Raw genomic sequence first — 19,812 nt, 5'->3', positions numbered from 1 at the left:
ACCCTTCTTCAAAAGTTCCCCCAGCCTTATGTGCAAAGCTCCTCTCAAGTTTAGGTGGGTCCAAATCCACCCATACATTCTTGTCAAAAACGAGAAGAATTTTCAGACCAAGACCTTTTTTTCCCCGTTTCTTGCATCTCAGAAATACGAGTCATCCCAAATCTGAGAACAAGCATTTCCCTGAAAGTGGATGACTAAAATGAAATAACCTTTTATGGACCTTTGGGATTTAAACCAGAGTTCAAAAATGAGATGCAAACCTCAACTGTAACTTCTTCAGAACTGTTCAAGAGAATATTTTAAAATGGATTTAGCTTTCAAAAAGCTACCTGAGTATTCAGATGCATTTGAAACCTGAAGAACCGAATCGTTAAGAAAAAACATGTGATTGAAATTAAATGTAGCCATTGGATTCTCATGACTTTCAGATACATGATATTATACCAAAGGGGAGACAGCTGGAAGAAAACGCTCACCTAATGTTTCTACCACGTTTCATGTTCTGATTTCTTTTGCAGTACACATCAGACCAAAGAAATATGAAGTCCTCCATGCAAAGCCTTCATGTGATTTATATGAAATGATATCACAAAAATCATATTAAAATAAAGGTGTCAGACACCAACTTTCAATAGCAGGGAAACACGACGGGATGAAATTCAAGCTCCCCACTGTGCTAACCATGTGCAGCACACTATATAAGATGACCTCCTCAGCTAGGGCTCTTCCACTGCCCATGCATATGAAAGTGAGTGAAAGACAATGTCAGCACTGACTGACTTTCCAATTGCAAGCACTCAATTTCAAGGCTTCAGCTTCCATGCCTTTTGGCTTGGAAACACCATTCACTGCAATTGGAGAATGTAACTGCATGTTGGTTTTGCTTTTTTCTTTTTTTTTCTTTCTTTTTTTTTTTTTTTTTTTTTAAAGAAAGGAGTGAAAAGAGTGTAACCCACTTTTCTGCCTCAGTGAGATGAACTCTGTGAGTAACACTCCATAGCAATCAAGGGCACTCCACTGACTTGTGTCTGGCATGCTCACGTTGGGAATGAGGAAGGTGCAGAGCTGTAGGGCAAGTGATCACAGCAAGCACACTCACAGTGCTCCGAATGCCTCACATCTGAGACATCTCACAGCTGGCCACAGGTGATCGAGCTGAGCTTAGTTCGAAGAAGCAAAGTTTCAAAGTTGGATATTAGGATCTTCTCAAACAGACAAGGTTTTTTTCTAAGGCAATTCACAGTAGATCAAGGCAGTAAGCCATCAATGGAACACCAAATAAGGGTGCCAGAAGAATCTGTCTTTAGTGATGCTTCCTCATGCAGAGCAGATACACTGCAACTCTGACACAGGGTTCTACAATTTGTTTTTTCAGGTATTTAAAAAACTTAGTTACATATTGCCAGATGGTAACCTAACACAAGTATATGTTTTCAAATATAAAACAATTGAAGTTGTATTTTCCATTTCTTTCTGAAAGCTCCTGGTATAACTCAGGCCACCCCAGTGACTCGTACACCCTGAGGATGCCTGACACATCTATTGTGCACATAAAATGCTGCCATAACTGAACATAATTAATCTCTCCAATAACAAGATAGAAAAAACACCTAGAAACTGAAATAGACTTTATGTATCTCCTCAGTACACTGAGTTCTTCTAAAAATCAGGGTGTGAATATGACTGTATGAACACTGTACCAACATCTGTCAAAATGCTGCAATATTACACTTTGCCATAACTGCTTGACTCACACTTTTCCTGTGCCATAATTAATTCATTGCTGAATTCAATAAACTACCTCAAGAACAAAAAGGGAGGTCACAGAGGTTGGATTTTAAAAAATATATTGCATAAATATCTAAAAGCAGTAATTTAAGCTTCCCTATTGTGGTTACACAATGTACTAGAAGAGATGAAGCACTGCAGCCATTGCATGTTGCCTGACTTCCAGAAACAGAAACTGAAATGTGGGTCAAACAGCTTTAATGAGCAGCTCCATAGAACTCCATGTCCCAGGAACAATGACAGCCTTTCAAATGACAAATATTGATTACTCAGGACCTGCTACAAAGGATGGAGTCAGTTATTATTTCTGGACTGAGCACAACAAATTAAGAATAGTTATCCACTATTCTTAATTTGATACCAATGAATGGATACTTCAAGAAGAAATGCAATGAAAAAAAGAACCATTTCTTACATTTTAAATGACTAACAGTAACACTAATTGTAGTATTAATACTAATAACAATACTAATAATACTAATTGTAGTATTAATGCTACTACTACTACTAATAGAAATAATACTAATTGTTATTGCCAACTGTGGATGGTTAGCTGCTCCCAGCTGGTCTCCACTCAGGGTCTCTCTCCATTACAAGTGTAATGGAAGGCAAACCTAATCTTGTAAGATTACAACAATCAATTATCCAAAGCAAATCTATACTTAGGTGCATTAGAAATACCTGACCATGAATACATACACAGAACCAGACCGCGGGAAATGTGCGTGTCTGTCTATGTATGACTCCACACATTTTATATTGAGTATAAAACATAAGGTTTATTATATCAAACCCCACCATTATTAGGCCTTCAAGTCCCACCACACAGGAACCCACAAAAGATTCTACAAAGCAGACACAGCATGCACAGCAGGTGCTAAGGAAATCCCGTGCTACGTGTGAACACACAGCACCTGTGCTGCTGAAACACACAACTAAGAAGGGCTCCTGCAAACATTTTGCAGACTTAACTCTGGTAATTAATGTTAATTACCAAGAACTGACTGAGCCACCACCCCCAGGGGAGGTATTCAGCTGCTTTCCTACAGTTCTCCTGAAATCCAAGCAAACATAGAATTGTTAGAGCCCAGAAGAAAAACAGGATGATAAACTGTCCCGTATAAATTCTTAACCTTAGAAAATGAAACACTGATTTAATTCTTTAAATAGATGATTACTTCCATAGATGATCCACATGTTTTCATTTTCTTCCAGAAGTCACATTAGCCAATTCTAATAAATTAAAATATGTCAGCTTGGAAAGAATTGGTCAGCAACATAACTCCATGGGAAACCTATCTGTAATATTTTTTTCTTTTATTGAGCTACAAAGAATTCAGAATCATGACTGTTAATAAAGGTGGATGAAACAGAGACAGCGCAGAAAAAGCCCTTATTTTGTTACACTGCCAAATGCATATCTCTGTGAAGCAAGGCTAAAAGTAAATGTAATGAGATCAAAGCTCATAGTAACTCTATAGAAAACAGATTTGTTGGGATTTCCAGTGCTGCAGTGCAGTTCAGTTCTAAGCAGCATGAAAACACATGCATGGTATAATAGCTACTTCCAAAATCTCACCATCTTTTTTCTATTAGTCTAATATCTAATGTTAATAGGAAGGATATATGATAATATGAATTCTGCAAAATGTCCTGAATTTAAATGGCTTTAATGAGAAAAATTATTTGCAGAGCTTCTTTGTGAATATCTGCAACACTGTGGTTTTAAAATCCTTAGATGCTTTTTCTTCTAATTTGCCAGCAGTTTTCAACACAAGGAAAAGGGAACACTGCTAACTATTTAACATCTGACCAATCCTGGACATGGACTCTCATTATATTTAAGTCTGTCTTACTAGGAAAAGGATGAAAAGACAGAGCTCCGTGTTTTTAGCCACAGCACCATACTCACATTTGTTCCCAACGCAGTGAGGAGTTGCTGTCACACTTGCAGAACTTTTTCCTTTATTTTCTATAGGTATTTCCTAAATTTTATTCCAGTGTCTTTATCTATTATCCTTCTACAGCCCGTGAAGCACTTGGGAAGCACAACCTGTCTTTGGAGTAGATGGGTAGAGCCCATTTCCTACAACGCGATGTGGGAGCAGAACGGAGGAGGAGGAAGCTTGTGAATTTGTCATTCTTAGCATCTCTTGCTGTGTAAATATTTTGACCTGATCAGTAATGGCAAGGGAAGCATGCAGAGCCACAGGAAATAGCTTACATAAAGGAACTTTTTAAGCTCTGCCCTCCATCCAAGTGATCAGACTCTGAAAAGCCACGAACACCAGGAAGATTCAAGTCCATCAACGCATCCAGCATCACATTTCAGTGTTTTTAACATTAATCTCAGCAGTCTCTACAGGATTAATGATGACAGACAATAGAGCAGACAACAAATTCCAACAGTCAATACCAAGCAAATTTTGTTTGGTGTGACCTTAATCATTTCTTTTAGATTAATAATGCTAACAAGAGGCAAAGACGATTTTTAAAAGAAATAAAGTTGTTCTAGGAGTTACTATTCCATTTTTAGTTTTCTCTTCTTAACGTACAGCTGCCAGAACAAAGTATCCAGGAAGAAAGAAAAGAATAGGAAAAAAGAACATACGCTAACAGAATTTAATTTAATTATGTCCCCAAACTGAACACATATGCTAGAGAAGAGTTAATGATATATATATCGCCTGATGGCTCCCCGAGGAGCAATTTGCCAATACAGCTCCATTACATCAGACATAATAAAAATGTCTATGTTGACCAGTAAAAGCCAGGTCTGGTTCTCTTCAAACTCCATCACTCTGGTGGTATGTGAATCATTCTTCCATTTCCCTCAATATTAGCAAAGCTAGCTCTTTAGTAACTATTTATACTTAATGTCAGGAAAAAAATTTTCATTAAAAATCATGACTTTTGAAGATAACAAATGATCGTGGCTAGCAGCTGAACACAGAAAAGCATCTGGCACTAGCTACTGTACATGTCTTTGCTTCTTTAAGAGTTGAGTAGTAAAGCAGGTAAAAGAACCCTTAACTTTATGAAAAAATAAACCCATTTGCATTAAAATTTTAAATAAATTCCACAAGGTTATTCAATATTAAATACTGATTACAAATTACTAGTTTTCAGTTAGCGGGAGTCTCAACTGCACTTATAATAAATTAGATTACATAATGACTAGCAAGAGAAACAGTAATGCCCTGGGGATCAGAAACAAAAGCTGTTTGCTACAAAACAGCACACATGACAGCAGAAAAAACTCCAGCATTTTTCTTCCTTTTCCACTACATCAGTCTTTGCCACATTTAAACTTAAATCTGTATTGAGTGCAAAATGCAATTTAAATTGTTGGCATCACCCCCACAAGAGCATATTTATTTCAGTTTACCACTTGCTGATGTAGCTCAGTAATCCCAGTACTCAGAAGGGAGGCAGAAAGCTGTTGTGGAAGAGGAGCTCATGGTTTCAAGTGCTGTTCTAGGAAGAATATCAATAGTAACAGCTAGTCTGCCTGTTTAAAGCGCTGTGTTACAGTGTAGTCCCACACAAATGTAATTACACTAGTATAAATATACCTTGCTCAGCTGCATCAAGCAAAATACACTATACATATATAAAACACTCCTACAACAGCATACATACACACACACACACACAGGGAGATGGGAAGGCCACAGAGAAGGTTATTCTTTCAATTGCTTTTGAAATGCAGTTACACAGAATATTAAACAGAGAAGAAGAGCAATTAAAGTTGGGTGTGCACAAAATGATCACAGCCTACATCAAGGAATGCTGCCGAATCCAGATTCAGTACAGAAAGTGAATGATGAAGAGTCAGACCTTAACCTGCACAACTGCTCTCTTCAAGAGTCTAAAGCTACCTGAGATGTGTCATCCCTGTTTGTGGTAAGGAAAAACCCAACGTACTGAAGACACCCCAAATGATCACAACAAACACTGTTTTCCCAAGCTGAGCAAAGAGCAACAAATGCAACAGCAAAAGAGGTAGAGAATGGGTCAATGAAAGTCCCAAACCAGCAAGGTTTGATGCAATCCGAGTCTGAACAAAAAGCTGCAGAACCACAGGAAATCCACAGAGACAATCAGGTCAATCTGTGCTCTGGGCTAACTTACTTAGAATACCAGTGAAGGCAGATGAAACCGCATTGATTTTAATTGGAGAAAAAGTTAAAAAAAAAAAATAAAATATTTGGTCAGCAATAGCAAACATAGTAAAAGTAAAGCTGCGAGTTGGGAGAAAAAAAAATTATTATTTTTTAAGAGAGAGAAGCAGAGGCATTTCCAGTAGCTGCCTTTTTTCTATCAGAGCTATTTTAGAGTTAGGAAGTAATAGAGAAGTTCAGATGAGAAGACAGAAGTATGTCTTTAGTTAGAATAACTGTCTGTCCATCTTTCAGCAGCATTCCCTTAGCTCCTCTTTTAATCTTGCTTTTGCCTTATAGCTTCTAATGTCCAACCACTGCATTTTGTGATTTCTTTGTAAGATGTGCCTATGAAATTTTATTATTCTTTCAAGAAAAAAAAAATGCAGAGAAATTTTTCTTCCTGTATTATTTTCCCCATTGTTCTTCTATCTGCTTTTTTAAGGCAGGTTATAGTCACACAGCCCTTGCTTGTTATGGTTAATAGCTGCTTTTTATGCTTGTAAATGCTTACTGTGTTTTTTGTATTTTTTAAAGAAAAAAGCCACAAAAGCTATAAAAATAAAAAGCACAGAAAAATGAAATGTCCTGAAAGACAGTATTATCTGAAGAAATTTTACCTACCCAGAACACATTCAGAAGCACATCTGGGCAGATCAAGAAGAGATACAGCCAGCAGAAAGGTGTTGGAAGTCAAAACTGGTTTCTGCTAATAAAAATACTTGCCTGTACACGTATATCCTCAGGAATATTTACTGTATTATCAAACAACTTGCAGAGTTCCACATCTGCTGTTTCTCAGAGTTGTTACTTACCCCAGTTTTATCGCATAGACGTAAAGTATGGAAAGATCCCACAGCAAATAATTCTCCATCCCCAGACCAGGCAACAGACGTTATTGGATACTCATGGGGCTGTGAGCTGTACAGTAGATGCCCATAACTGTCCCAAACCTTTAAAAAAATAATTCTATCTATAAAACCATATTTTGGGCGCACCTATAGAGCTATCACTTGCCTTCACAATTACAGCAGTTACAAAAATACACTCTGCGAGTTACTTGAGTGCATTTTGTGCAACTGGAAAAAAAAAATCACACGTTACAGTTTACTTTCCATGAAAGGCTGTTCCCAATCCATATTGGTTAGTATAATGCAGTAGACACTACTTCACTGCTATGACAAATATTACATTACTGTGTATGAAACATTTTGAAATAATGAGTGCTCCCTGCACTTCACTGTAAGCTGAAAACATGACCACGAGATTTATTTTATTTGTACTTGTTTCCCAAAAATGCAAGGCACCTCTTCAAACATGTAAGCCAAGAGATTTTCTCACTGATTGTAACTAAAAGGAGACCAGGAAGCCAACGAACAGAGCAAAGCCATTTGACTTCAATACTTTGATGGATATGGTCTTTTTTTCATTTAATACTTGTATGTGTTTTTCCCACAGCCATTCGACATGCAGAGAATGACAGAACCAATGTGTCACACAATAGAAAGTTCCTACTTAAGGGAAGAAACACAATACGTGCTTTCCATTTTGGATATAAAATGCTCTAACTACACAATTTCCTAAGGCATTCATTAATGCTTCTGTAACAGAAAACAGTGGCTCTATCTCCTCTAATTTTAAGTGTCATTACTTTTTCCAGTATATGGCACAGCTTATATTATTCAATCATTCATTCCTATATTTCTACCTATTATCAATTGCATTTTAATAGTTTTTATTCTGACGTTTTTCTAATTTTATGCCACTGGATGAAGCAATGTAATATAAATTCGGTTAACAAGTTTTTCTTGAAAACTGAAAGTCTTGACATTTTGTTTTAAGCTTCAAAGTCTTAATAAAATTAGAAAACACCAGAATGTCTACAAATAGCTTTTTTTGGTCATTTAGCTTCCCCTACAAAGTCAGCCAGTACATACCTTATATTTACAGTCTTCACCTGCAGAAAGGATAAGTTCATTCACTGAGTTCCAGTCAGTTTTTAAAATAAGGCCATCGTGGGCCTTCCACTGAAATGGAAAACAATAGGTTAAACATAAATGTAGCAAGTCTGAGAACTACTTTTAATATTCATTGTTCAGCATTTAGTAGCATTCTCACACCCCAAAGCAGATCAGGTTTTCCATCAGTGTACATGCACTGACTTATTCTACTCTGCAGAAGAGTAAATTAAAGACAGCCTGGAACACGAAAGCATCACAATCTGCATAAAAGACTGTATCTTTCTGTGGTTTTTAGTAACAAATGAAAAGGGAAAGGTTTCTGTATCTTCGTGCTTCCTCTCTGCTTGCAAAAAGGGAAATCCTTGATCAGCCGCCAGAAGAATATGCACAGAATAAATTGTTCCTTTCTGTAAACAAAACTCTTTGAGAACCTCCTTATTCTCAAAAAAACCTGAAGCTTTAATTGAAATAAGAAGTGGGAAAAAAAAAATTAAAACAAAAAATAGCAGCATGCCCAGTGCCTGGAAAACTGCAGTACAAACTTTGAACATTTGGGAAAACTACAGATACCTGAAGAAAGCTTTCATGTGGGAAGTGAGACCTGAATGCATTAACAGTACCTGCAAAACTTTAACGTTTGGTTGGAGAGGTTTAATAATGAGCTGCTTTCCTGAAGTATAGAGAATCTTTTCAGAATCAGGTCCCCAGGCCACTGAATACACCGGTGTTCCTGTAAGAAACAAAGAGAACATTTCTGATGTCTTCACTGATCAAATTATGCACAAACTGCCGCAGTCACTTCAAGCTGCTCCCTTCAAACACACATCAAAGATTCAGAAGCAGGAGAAAGCCAACCTATGGATTTCTTTAGTTGTAAGATTGCTTTTTGGTCAAATCAAAACTGTTTGCTTCTGCAGCCTCACTGACCCTCACATTTATACCCTCAGTTGATTTTGTTTCCCTCTAAAACACAAAACAAACCTGATTGATTTCTTCCAAGATACAGCTGAGCAAAACAAGATGAGATTGTTCTTCTCATCCTTGGGCTGTGTTTCATAAACTATTTCATAAAACTAGAAAGAGTGGCCTGCAGAACTAACAGATTTTTCCCAGTAAAACGAAAAAAACAAAACAACTTTTTGTAGATCAAAAACTCCAGAATGATGCATCTGGAATAAAGCTGACTGTACTGCTTTACAAACAAGTTGTGTTGCAGTTTTTAAATGATCTTTTCTGAAAAAAAAAAAAAAGAAGAAGAAAAAAAAAAAGTGAAAAATTGCACGGAAGAAGAATCCAGGAATAAAAATGCAAACATCTTCTATAGTACTTGATAGGATTAGCCTCCCCTCAGGAAGAAGAACCAAAGTATTACACTACTTCATTCCTTGCAAACATGAAAAAAAAATTAAGTAGAGATCATGTGCAAACATTTGTTCCTATCACACAAAAGCCCTGTAGCAATAGGCAGCAAGTTACAGCACTGTCTCAGCATCAGAGGACACAGAAGCAGCGTATATGAAACTGCAAGAGGGGCTGTGCAGTAAGTTCCAGGCAGATCACTCCTTTCTGCTTTTTGTAAAGCTTGCTTCCATATCTTCTGAATTGGTTTTCACCTATAGACATAATGTTCTCAGTGCAGAAATGAGGCCTTTGATGACACAACTGAATTGTCTAAGCACAAGCACCTACAGACAGCAATGAGACATGCAGAGGGGGAGCTTATAGACTTGAGTTGTGCTAAGAGGGGTCAGGTTGGATATTAGGAAACATTTCTTCTCCAAAAGAGCAATGATGCAGTGGCACAGCTGCCCAGGGAGTGCTGGGGTCAGCATCCCTGGGGTGTTCAGAGCTGTGGGGATGTGGCACTGAGGGTGTGGGGGGTGGGCTGGGGATCTCAGAGGTCTATTCTGACCTGAATGGTTCTGTGATTCGACGATACGGGACCTGAAGGAGCTCCATCCCCACGTGGGAAGAGTTTGGAGTTGGGCACAACAGCCCAGCTATCCCTGAAGGGCACCAGGAGCACTTAAACAGCCCCAACCAGAACTGCACCCAGAAGGCCCACCTCAGCTATCAGAAACCACAGGATGAGCAAACAGTTACAAATCTAAACAGTTGTGTTTGACGACTCCATAATTTTAGAGGAGGAAAACAGAAGGCAATTCTCTTAAATTCTCTGAGATCTGCACTTCTTAAGGATCCGTGCATATTTTAGCTGATAACTAGTTATCAACTTAATGAATTTTGAGCAAATTAACCATGGTTTGTACAGCTACCAAGAATGATAATAAAAAAACCCCCAAGGCTCAACAAATCTTCTGTCAAGGTAAAATTCTGAAATACACTTCTGGCACACTAAGCTCCATTTCAAAAAAGTGACTCACACATCACTGAGTTTAACCTGAGCTTCCACATATTTGAACTTTAAACTGAGAAATGCTGTCATTGCTGCTGATTGTTTTTGTAATTTGTATGTTTTCACTTATAAAGGCATTTATTCTACGTTATTTAGAGATACAGGATGATGCAATTTTTTGAGTCACCCACAACAAGAGGCAACTCACAGAAGCATACAACACAGATTAAGCAGATCTGGCACTAGCTGTTCTCCTACTGGCAGCAATCTATGTTGAAAATGACATAAATTCTGTCGCCAGCAGTACAGAAATTCTAAATAAACTAATTTTTGTCCTGCTCTAACGCTGATTTAACAATCAGAAGGCTTTTAGATTTAAACCAAATGTTTCCCTTTTTTATGATGGCTGACTACTTAACCACAATTGCCAGGGCTTAACAGCAGGAGCTAAGTTAACTCATTTCCTTCTGCACTTAACAAGAACTTGGTTGGGAAAAGACTGCCAACTCATTGCATCGCTGGGGAAAGAAACATTCCTCAGGACAGAATCTACAACGAGTTGCACTGGTGATAAACAGCTCGAGGAAAAATACCGTGTGACAAGAGCTGTGATAAAAGCAGAGGAGGTGGGCAGAGGGAAGAGCGGGAGAAGGGATACAGCATTAAGCACGCTTCTCCACATCCCTGTGCTCCACTGGCAGATGTTCATTCCCAGTGAATCACCCCAACATCCATGTATAGCCAAGAAAGTGCTCAGGTTGAGTGACAGAGCAACCACAGCCACTTTGGTTGGTGCAAGTCTCCTGAGACTTTTTTCTTGCACTGCAGTAGAAAGATGAATCCATATCATTTTGTCTCTCTCTGTGGCAGCACAATAATAGGAGTTCCATTCTGCATTTTGAATTTGTTCCTTACAAATAAGTTCTGCTTCCCAACAAACACTTTGTAATTAGACTGCCTGCACTGCAACTGTTGTGAGTTTGCTTCCAGTAAGCAAAAAGGCAAAGGAAGAAACTTAAGGTTGGAAAAGTAAAGCCAGACTTCAAGAATGATGCAGCCATAACAGCCATACATTATGGCCAATGGCAGAAGAGGCCACAGGGTCACACGAACTTTATTCCATGTGTTGGCACGACACAGGACATGTGGCCACAGAGCTCCATATAAGTACTGAAAAAGCTAAAAAGGGAAAAATATATGTTCGTGTTTTTCTAGTGAATAAAAATCCAAAGATAGAGCAGGCATGTAGGCCATCAAGCAAAGATAAGAGCCTGAAAATTTATTTCTAATACAAAGAGTGGAATGAGTAGAATGCTAGCAACGGTAATCCTTCCATTTCTCAAGATTATTGATACAGAAGTGAAAAATTAGCTCCAATGTGATATATCTCTCCTAAAAAACTTTAATTTTTCTGCAGAATCCTATCCTGATCCCAGGTATGCCAGCAGCTTACCGAACGGTCTCTGGGAATCTGATCCTATCAGGTTTAAAGGGCTTTGGAGCTCGCAGCTTCTTATCTTAAAACACAAATATAGAAGATAATTATTTCATGCAGAAGATAATTATTTCATGCAGAACCAACTCGCCATCCAGAAACTCTAACCAATTAATGGAAACTCAACTTGCTTACTGCCAACTGGAATGTCTCCTACATTGTAAGCTTCATAAAGCACAACAAACCTGAAACATATCAAGTGAGAAATAAAGAAGTGTGTGCTGCAAGTTGTTTTTTCCCCTCAAAACTTACAGTTTGGTTACCTTGTCTTTGTACATGGTAAACATGAAAACACATCACATCTGAATATGAACCTCCTCAACAGAATTGAAATAGACTTTACATTCACTCCTGTGGTTAAAATGCCTTCAACAGGTTGAAAGAATTTAGATAATTTGTTTTAGAAAGAGATAAGGGTCTGACATTTAACCCAACCCCAGGTGCATGTGGTTTCTTAAAAAATGTCAAAAGGTCACATGATCTCAATGCATGAAGGCTGAAAAACAAAATCTAGCTCAGTATCTTCACTGAAATAGTACAAAAATGTTCAAAATTGTAACTTTAAATTGCCTTTTTTTTTTTTTTTTAAATAAATACCAAACATTGTTTGCATGAGCACACATTCGCAGCTTACACCACCATACTTCACAATCAGGTGATCTTAAATTGATTTCTATAAAAACAACTGAAATGCTCCAGTGTGCATAAAACTGTGGTTGCAGAGCCAAGATCAAGGTTAGGCCTCCAGGGCCCCAGTTCAACAAAGAATTTCAGCAGAGGGATTTCAGCTCAGTAGGACTGCCTGCATGTATTACATGAGTTACTGCATTCAGTTGGGCAGAGGAACTCACCATCTTTCAAGCACTCTTGCAATGCTCTAAACAATCTCTTTCTCAGTTCATAGTTTCATCTGCAAAGTCCGTGGCTTAATATTAAAAACTGGATTTCATTCCTTTCCAGAATCCTCAGCATAGAGCTGAAACTGATGGCTAAAAATGTTGCACTAATATTTTACATTTGGCATTTTTTCTTTTATTCCTTGGGAACAACCATCTTGTTAAAAAAGTGACAGAGCTCGTCCTTTATGTTTGTCACCCAAAAAGAATTATGTGGAGGGAGGGACTGAGTATAAACCATTTCAGCTGAACAGCAAATGTTACAAAACCTAAAACAGGAGAACTGGAATCTATATCAGAAAGTATTTCATACTCATATCACAACTGCCAATCATAATTCAGTAATAAAAATGAAATACATATTTTTGCCAATTCCCTTACGTTATGGCAGTTGATCCAGGGCAAGCCAAAACAAAAGAGAAACCTCTGTGTAAGAAGATTGTGCCTTATCTTGAAAAAAGATCACCTGACAAAAAATTCATAGAGCATATAGAATTCAAAAAAAGATAAAAGGGGCAATATATGCTCTTCTTTGTTGCAGAAAATCTTGTGCTTTGTAAATATTTACTAAGAATGCCTTTGTAAGCAAGCAAAAGGAAATGTGATATAGAGAGTCTCAAAGTACTGCATTTAAACATAGTGTCTCTGCTGTTGAATAATTGTAAGGCCATTTAGATCAATAATGACAACAGTGTCTATTAGATGAGTGAGATACGTTTCCAACTTACATGACACATGGAATATAATGACATTTCTATTGTATATGACATACCACAATGACAAACAGTCCATGGGAATACAACAAGCACTACGACACATCTAATTCTATTCTACTGATTTGACTATCTAATGATAAATTGTCTATCAGTCAAACACCACTCTTTACAAAGAAGCCTGTTAGGTGTGCTTTTGAACAGTTTGATGAGAAAAGTTAGGACAATACAGGCTGCCCAGAGAGGCTGTGATGCCCCGTCCATCCCTGGAGGTGTTCAAGGCCAGTTGGATGAGGCCCTGGGCAGCCTGGGCTGCTATGAAACGTGGAGGTTGGTGCTGCTGCATGTGGCAGGGGGTTGGAGATTCATGATCCTTGAGGTCCCTTCCAACCCTGTGATTCTGTAATAAGCCTCATGTAAGTCAATATTCCCAATATAAAGTCAAAGATGTACTTCCCACTGTATTTGAGTCTTATCTTTAACTTCAGTGAAGTTTATCTAAGCCTAACAGTCCCTAATCAAACCATTACTAGCAGGTTTAGGGTCTGTTACTTACATTTATCTTATATAATCCAAATTCAAAGCTGTAATTGAACTTTAAGAAAATGAACTTACCTTGCTGAGCTAAAGTGGATCTCAGCATTCCACTTTTGGACCAGATTTTCACTTGGCCATCTTCACCAACTGTAAAGTTATCACAGAAAACAGAACTTAGAAGTCTAACAATCACAACGGTTGCAGTTATTGTATGAGTTAAAATAAGATTGTGTCATTTACAAGGTAAATGTCATTTATGCTGGCTTCCTAACATGGCAATAGATAGTACTTTAAAGAAACAATATTTAAGCTTTTTACCACTGTTATCAATAAATCTCTCTGTCCTGAAAATCCGTATGGCATGGCTGTCCAACCTTTTGGCTTGGGTTGCACTGAGTTAAGAGGAATTGCCTTGGGACACACACACACACGGGTTGCTCCAAGAGTATTGCTTCCTATTCATTCCCATGGTATAACGAGCACAGTAACTCTGCTGGATAGATTGAGTGATTCTCAGCAGCAAAACAGTATTTTTCAATATAGTCATCACCATTTGCTATTTACACCAAGAATGAACAAATCTGCATACCATGCTTGTCAAAACCTGCATCAGCAGAGGTGACCTCCTTGTTTTGTCACACGGCAACAAAGTGCAATGGGACACTGGCAGAAAGGTTCAACCACTACTGCCATACCACCAACATTTGCCTATTATGCCATGAGCCAACATCACAAAATAGCAGGCATTACTTTTGGAGCAGCCCTGGTAGAATGCATTCTATAGAGAGAGCAGAAAAAAAAAAACCCACATAAAATTAGTGAGATATTTGACTTTGTTGCTGTGACACTAATGCATCAGTCTTGGTTCAATGACAGTGGCTGCAATTCTCAGTGAGTTCTTCAGGCACTCACTGGAGATTTTTCATGAAATTATACTCTCCCTGTACTGCATCCTTGATAATACATGCTCACAGACGTGCATAATGCCAAAAGCAGTGACATGAATAAGGCATGAGTGTGAAGCAGGGGATATTCCTCTCTGTAAAAGAGAGATTTATTAAAGTCTCATCGAGAGACATGATCAAATTTTTGAGTTGAATATCCAACTGCAACTCTATAAATTCCACCTGAAAATCAGCAAGCAATGTAAACTGAAAATGTCAACTGAAAATGGGAGCTGTGCAGGTCTGCAAGCAGCCCAAAGTCAGACATGCACACAGGCTTTGGTTTTCTGATCTGAAGCTGCTCATGGCAAGTGAAAGTCCATCCCTATTTAAATATCTCAAGTTCTGTATTCTGTGGCCCACATCTATTTACAGTTCTAAGTCCCAAAGGCTGACTCAATGAGTCTCTTAGGAACAGATTTCATGTGTTAGACTGGAGGCTCCAGTTTGACAAATGGTGAATCTGAAGATAACTGAAGGCCCAATCTGGAAGGTTTGGTTTTTACAAAATAACTGTGTGATACCAAGGAAAACAAGTTTACTTGCTTATATGTTTATGCTGTACAGCAGATTTAGCCATAAAATCCAGAGATTGTTTAATGTGTTTGAAATGCAAACTCCTGTGACTCTGTTTAAACATCCCAGATTCAATTAATCAGGAAAAAGGTGCATCTGGACCTTTGGTGCCATTCTTCCTTCTAATTTTTTTTACTGTGTTTTTAGTTTTGATACATGGCAGATTTAGCATTTAAGTCGTTTAAAAAGCATAAAATTGTTTAAAATCTTTCTCGTGCCCATTTGACACTATTAAAATAGAGCCATAAAGAGCATTTTAACTGATATGGTACCTTCAATGAGCCACGATTTCTCAAGGCACAGCTGCTGTACATGAGTGGTTGATCTCAGAGCATATCATACAAGCTTTCAAAAACAAAAGAAATTCAAGGTGAAAAAGGTAATTCCAACTTTTTTTTTGGAGAAGTCCTTGGGGCAAATCTGTCTCTTAAAAGAACAATATTTCTGTTCCTCTGGGATTTAAGAGGAATATGCCAGACAGAGCTCCTTAAGGCAGCATTTTAGAGTCAGACTGAGTCTGGAAACAAGCAGATCCAAAATTATCTTCAGTGTTTCTGGACTGAGCTGGAATTTGTCCAAAACAATCAGCTGTGCTAGATCGACGGGGGCTGCAGAAAACTCTGCCACCAACAGAAATCAAGAAGTACATCACAGGAAATGTAATTAGCTTCTCCTCAACATCAAGATAGCTTTGTTGTTGGTTTTCTGACAAAAAAATGCCAAAAGCAACTAATTACCAAAAGATTTAGAACAAAAAAACACATAGATGTGGATGTTGGAGATCACTCTCCCAGCCCCAGCAGAGAGAAGGAGGAGACAGCAGCTAGACTGAACTGCTCCTAATAATCAAGGAAGAGCAGCACAGGAACATTCAATAAGCTCACGAGGCCTCAGTAACCTTCACTGGCTCCAGAGCCATCTGCAAGGTATAAACATACCAACACAGAAAGCTTTTGTCATAACAGACAAGAAAAAAAACAAACAAATGTTCTCCTTCATGTATGAAAAGCAGAATGTCTGTAGAAGCCTCTAAGAATTTTGATATTAAAAACATTTGCCATCACGTACGTAGGACAATACATAATTAACAGGATCACATAACAATGTTTTTACTCTTTTTTGTATTAAAGTAGTGCTAATAATTCTAAAGCATCATTAATAAACAGCACCAAATGAATTTCTATTAAACAAGGTGATAATACCCCAATAAGGAAGACATTAGAAATCCCTTACTAACTTTAACTTACTAACAAATAAAGTAGCTAACTTTATTTGTTGCTGATTTTGAATTTCCATCTCATTCCCATTCTTGCAAAGGAATTTAAAGCTAGACCCATAAGTGAACTCTTTAATAGACTCAGTTTTATTAATTCAAATTCTATGTAACAAGAATATATGCTAGGAAATTTGGGACCACCTCTTTTAAATGCATGTCAGGGATTAAGTTATATTTCTAAAACACACCGCTGTGCTTATCACATAGAGTGAGGTCCTTATGTTCTACACACCGTATGGACAGTTTTATAAATCTAATACTACATTTCTGTACCCTTCCATTTCTTCACTGCGTATCATCTTTGCACAATGAAAACCCCAAAGGTTCCATTTCGAGGGAGCCCTTTTGTTATTTTCATTTTCAACCCCCTTCATTTCCTTACCTGTAGCCAACGCCGTTCCCTCGGAATTCCACCTCCCTGCAAGCACGGCTCCGCTGTGGGCTTCCACACTTTTCTCTACTCTTCCCACTTTTGAAATTAAGTGGAATTTCCCTGAACAACAAAAAAATCAATATAGAAATAGAGTAATTTTGTGGACCGATATTTATTCTTATCTTCTGTCGTAAATGCTTACACAAAGCCAGAGGAATGAACCAACGAAACCAAGATCAGAACACGCAACTACATTCTTCCCAACTATGACTAGCCCAAACAAATGCACTCTTGCAAAAGAAACACTTGTAAACCAGCTAAGATGTTTGTACAAATGGGTTGTGCTCTTTCCTTGTGGTATGTACGGCCTTTGTTTTGACGGTTCATTTTGCTCATGCCCCTCTAAGGTTTGCGTGTCCCTCTGGGGACGCAGCTGCCTGCTGCTGTTTCATTGTCTGAGAGCTAACAAACAGAGGTACGCGCTCTGCAGCCCAGGAGAGCCCTTGTGTTTTCTTTTTTTAAGATCTGAAAAATCACTCAGCACCAAAAGGATAATGGAAAAGTGAGTACAATCTGACCAGCAGCGAGCGCGTTTCTCTGAGGAAGTCTTACTGCCTGCATTATGGAGCTGTTATGGAAATTCACAGAAGCCAAAAACAAAGCTATTAATGATTTCAACAGAAGCATGAGGAAGTCTTTCTTTCCAAATGAGGGATGTTGCTTAAATCCAGGAAGATCAAATTTAAACTGGACCAAAGAGCAGACAAAGAAGGGCTTGGAAACATGTGGCAGAACAAAAGTGTGGCTTAGAATAGCTCACATTCAAATTAACCACTTTAAAACCAAAACCTTTTTCAAATTCATTTACCTAATCTACCAGCCAGTGAACCACGAGAAGCTATGGGAGCATGGGAGCTCCTCGAGATGAACAATGCAGGGATACCTCACACCAAGTGCGTGCAAATGCTCCATCACTTAAGATGGGATCATTTTTCCACTAATAACATATGCATATGACCCTCCTGCATGGGAATATGAATTATAAGACAGGCCATACCTGTTCTGGTTAAATAGCAGGATCCCAGAAACATATTGAAAAAACACACCGAGAATAGGGACTATATTTTCAGTTACCAAAGATATTCAAGTGTCTGGAGTCCATATCTGAAGGTGTTTTCTTTGGTCAGAGCCCTCATGATAAGCTCATCCAAAGTGGATAAAAAGAAAGTAGCTTAACCAGTTAAAATCCAGTTTCTCCTATGCAGAACTAGATAATCAGTTACAACTGTGATATCAACAAGAACCTTCCAGCAGTCAGCAGCTAACGTGAAAGCTTCCAGCACACAGCTGGGTTCAGCTCACTGTGGGTGTTGGAAGGCACTGCAAGCTGGAGAAGGCTGGGAGGTTCCTTCTGGTCCGTGGAGTAGTTTGACCACACAGCTCATCTGCAGGAGCTCAATACCTGGCTCCTTCAGTAAAGAAATATGTTATCAATGTTAGCAGAAGGTAAACCTAAGACATCATTGCACTAAATGCACATGAAAATCCCAGCAGGCAGGATGGGTGTGCTTCCAGAAACCTGAATCCACTTTCATTGTGTTCTGGCTTCCCATGTTTTATTTTGCACTTCGGTTTCAAAAACAAAACAGAAACAAAAGCTGAAAACAAAACTCGACTGCAAACAAAAAGCATTCTGCTAGATCTGGCAGGAAATAAACATCAAACACACACCACTGCTCTCTGCAGCGTTACTCAAATGAATACAATTACACTTTGTCTTCATTTTAAGCATATGAACAAATAGGCAACAACCCTCAGCCAAATCTCTGCCACTGTAAGGCATTCCAAGCAGAAGAGTTAATACTGAAAAAGAACAGTTTGTACAAATCAGTTTCTTTGAAGTGACCATTTAAAATACAACACATGGAATGAAACATTTTTGCTTTTCCTTACCACACATATTCAGATCTAAGAGAGCCCTCTGCACAACTGGTTTATCCCACCTCCCTTTTCCTTAACAAAATTAATACTAAAACAGCTTCCTCCTCATTCACTTAATTCTTAGCTTCTAGGATTATCAATACTGGTCCTTCCATATTCATTGCAATGTTCTAGTTACAGAGTATCTCACAGGTGTGAGATTCTCATTTCTTGTATATAAGTAGTAGCTGGATTCACAGGCATTCCACAGCTAATGCTATCTTTCCCAACTGAATAGCATTTCAGCTACTAAAAAAGCATTTTTTGTTCTGACCACCTCCCTCATTTGATGTAGCGCATTTGTTCAGCCCATAGCCAGGACCTTTTTCCATTGCACAACAGCTTCCTCTATTCATTGGATTACATTCTCATGGCATCACCAATGCTGTTCAACACTACATGGCTGAGCTCTTCATGGCAATCATGTACGTGTTTCACTGATGTTACAAGTGGAAGGAAAAAATTATGATCAGCCTTGCCACAGTAAGCTCGCATACACAGAGAACTCAAAGAGTCCATCAACTTTCAGTACCCAACTTAAAGCCTTCAGAGTTGCTCTGCAAAGAATACAGAGAATTTTGTAGTATTGGACCAGCTCTCATTGACCCAGAGTGAATGTGAGGTCTGTAAGTTCTGTAAAAAAACCCCTCCAATTTGATACATCCCAGGACAATCAAGCACACAGACAAAGCAGTGTGATAATTTTGGTGTAAGTCACACCAGGAGAAAAATGGCCACATCACAGAGCAGAATC

At 38.3% G+C, this 19,812-nt stretch overlaps 1 protein-coding gene across 6 annotated transcripts in view; it reads right to left on the bottom strand.

The window, feature by feature from the left end:
* Nucleotides 1–19,812, bottom strand: part of IFT80 (intraflagellar transport 80) — a 43,402-nt gene that overhangs the window by 16,682 nt on the left and 6,908 nt on the right. For 5 of the 6 annotated variants that reach the window (XR_008207679.1, XR_008207680.1, XM_052686594.1 and 2 more), the window contains 5 exons: nt 17,088–17,198; nt 13,988–14,056; nt 8,533–8,642; nt 7,889–7,978; nt 6,767–6,904 (listed from right to left, as the gene is read on the bottom strand). Coding sequence is in view for 4 of the 6 variants with exons in the window: in XM_052686594.1 (XP_052542554.1) it covers nt 6,767–6,904; nt 7,889–7,978; nt 8,533–8,642; nt 13,988–14,056; nt 17,088–17,198 (518 nt within the window). In the remaining 2 variants the exon portion in view is untranslated. Of the gene's footprint in view, nt 1–6,766; nt 6,905–7,888; nt 7,979–8,532; nt 8,643–13,987; nt 14,057–17,087; nt 17,199–17,280; nt 17,396–19,812 lie in introns of those variants that run through there. The other variant, XM_052686595.1, reaches the window with a different exon arrangement.

The sequence above is a fragment of the Tympanuchus pallidicinctus genome, unplaced genomic scaffold (genome assembly GCF_026119805.1).
Source record: "Tympanuchus pallidicinctus isolate F22 unplaced genomic scaffold, pur_lepc_1.0 scaffold22, whole genome shotgun sequence".
NCBI classification, from domain to species: Eukaryota; Metazoa; Chordata; class Aves; order Galliformes; family Phasianidae; genus Tympanuchus; species Tympanuchus pallidicinctus.
The sequence above is the reverse complement of the archived record's forward strand: the minus strand, read 5'-3'. Positions and strand labels throughout refer to the sequence as shown.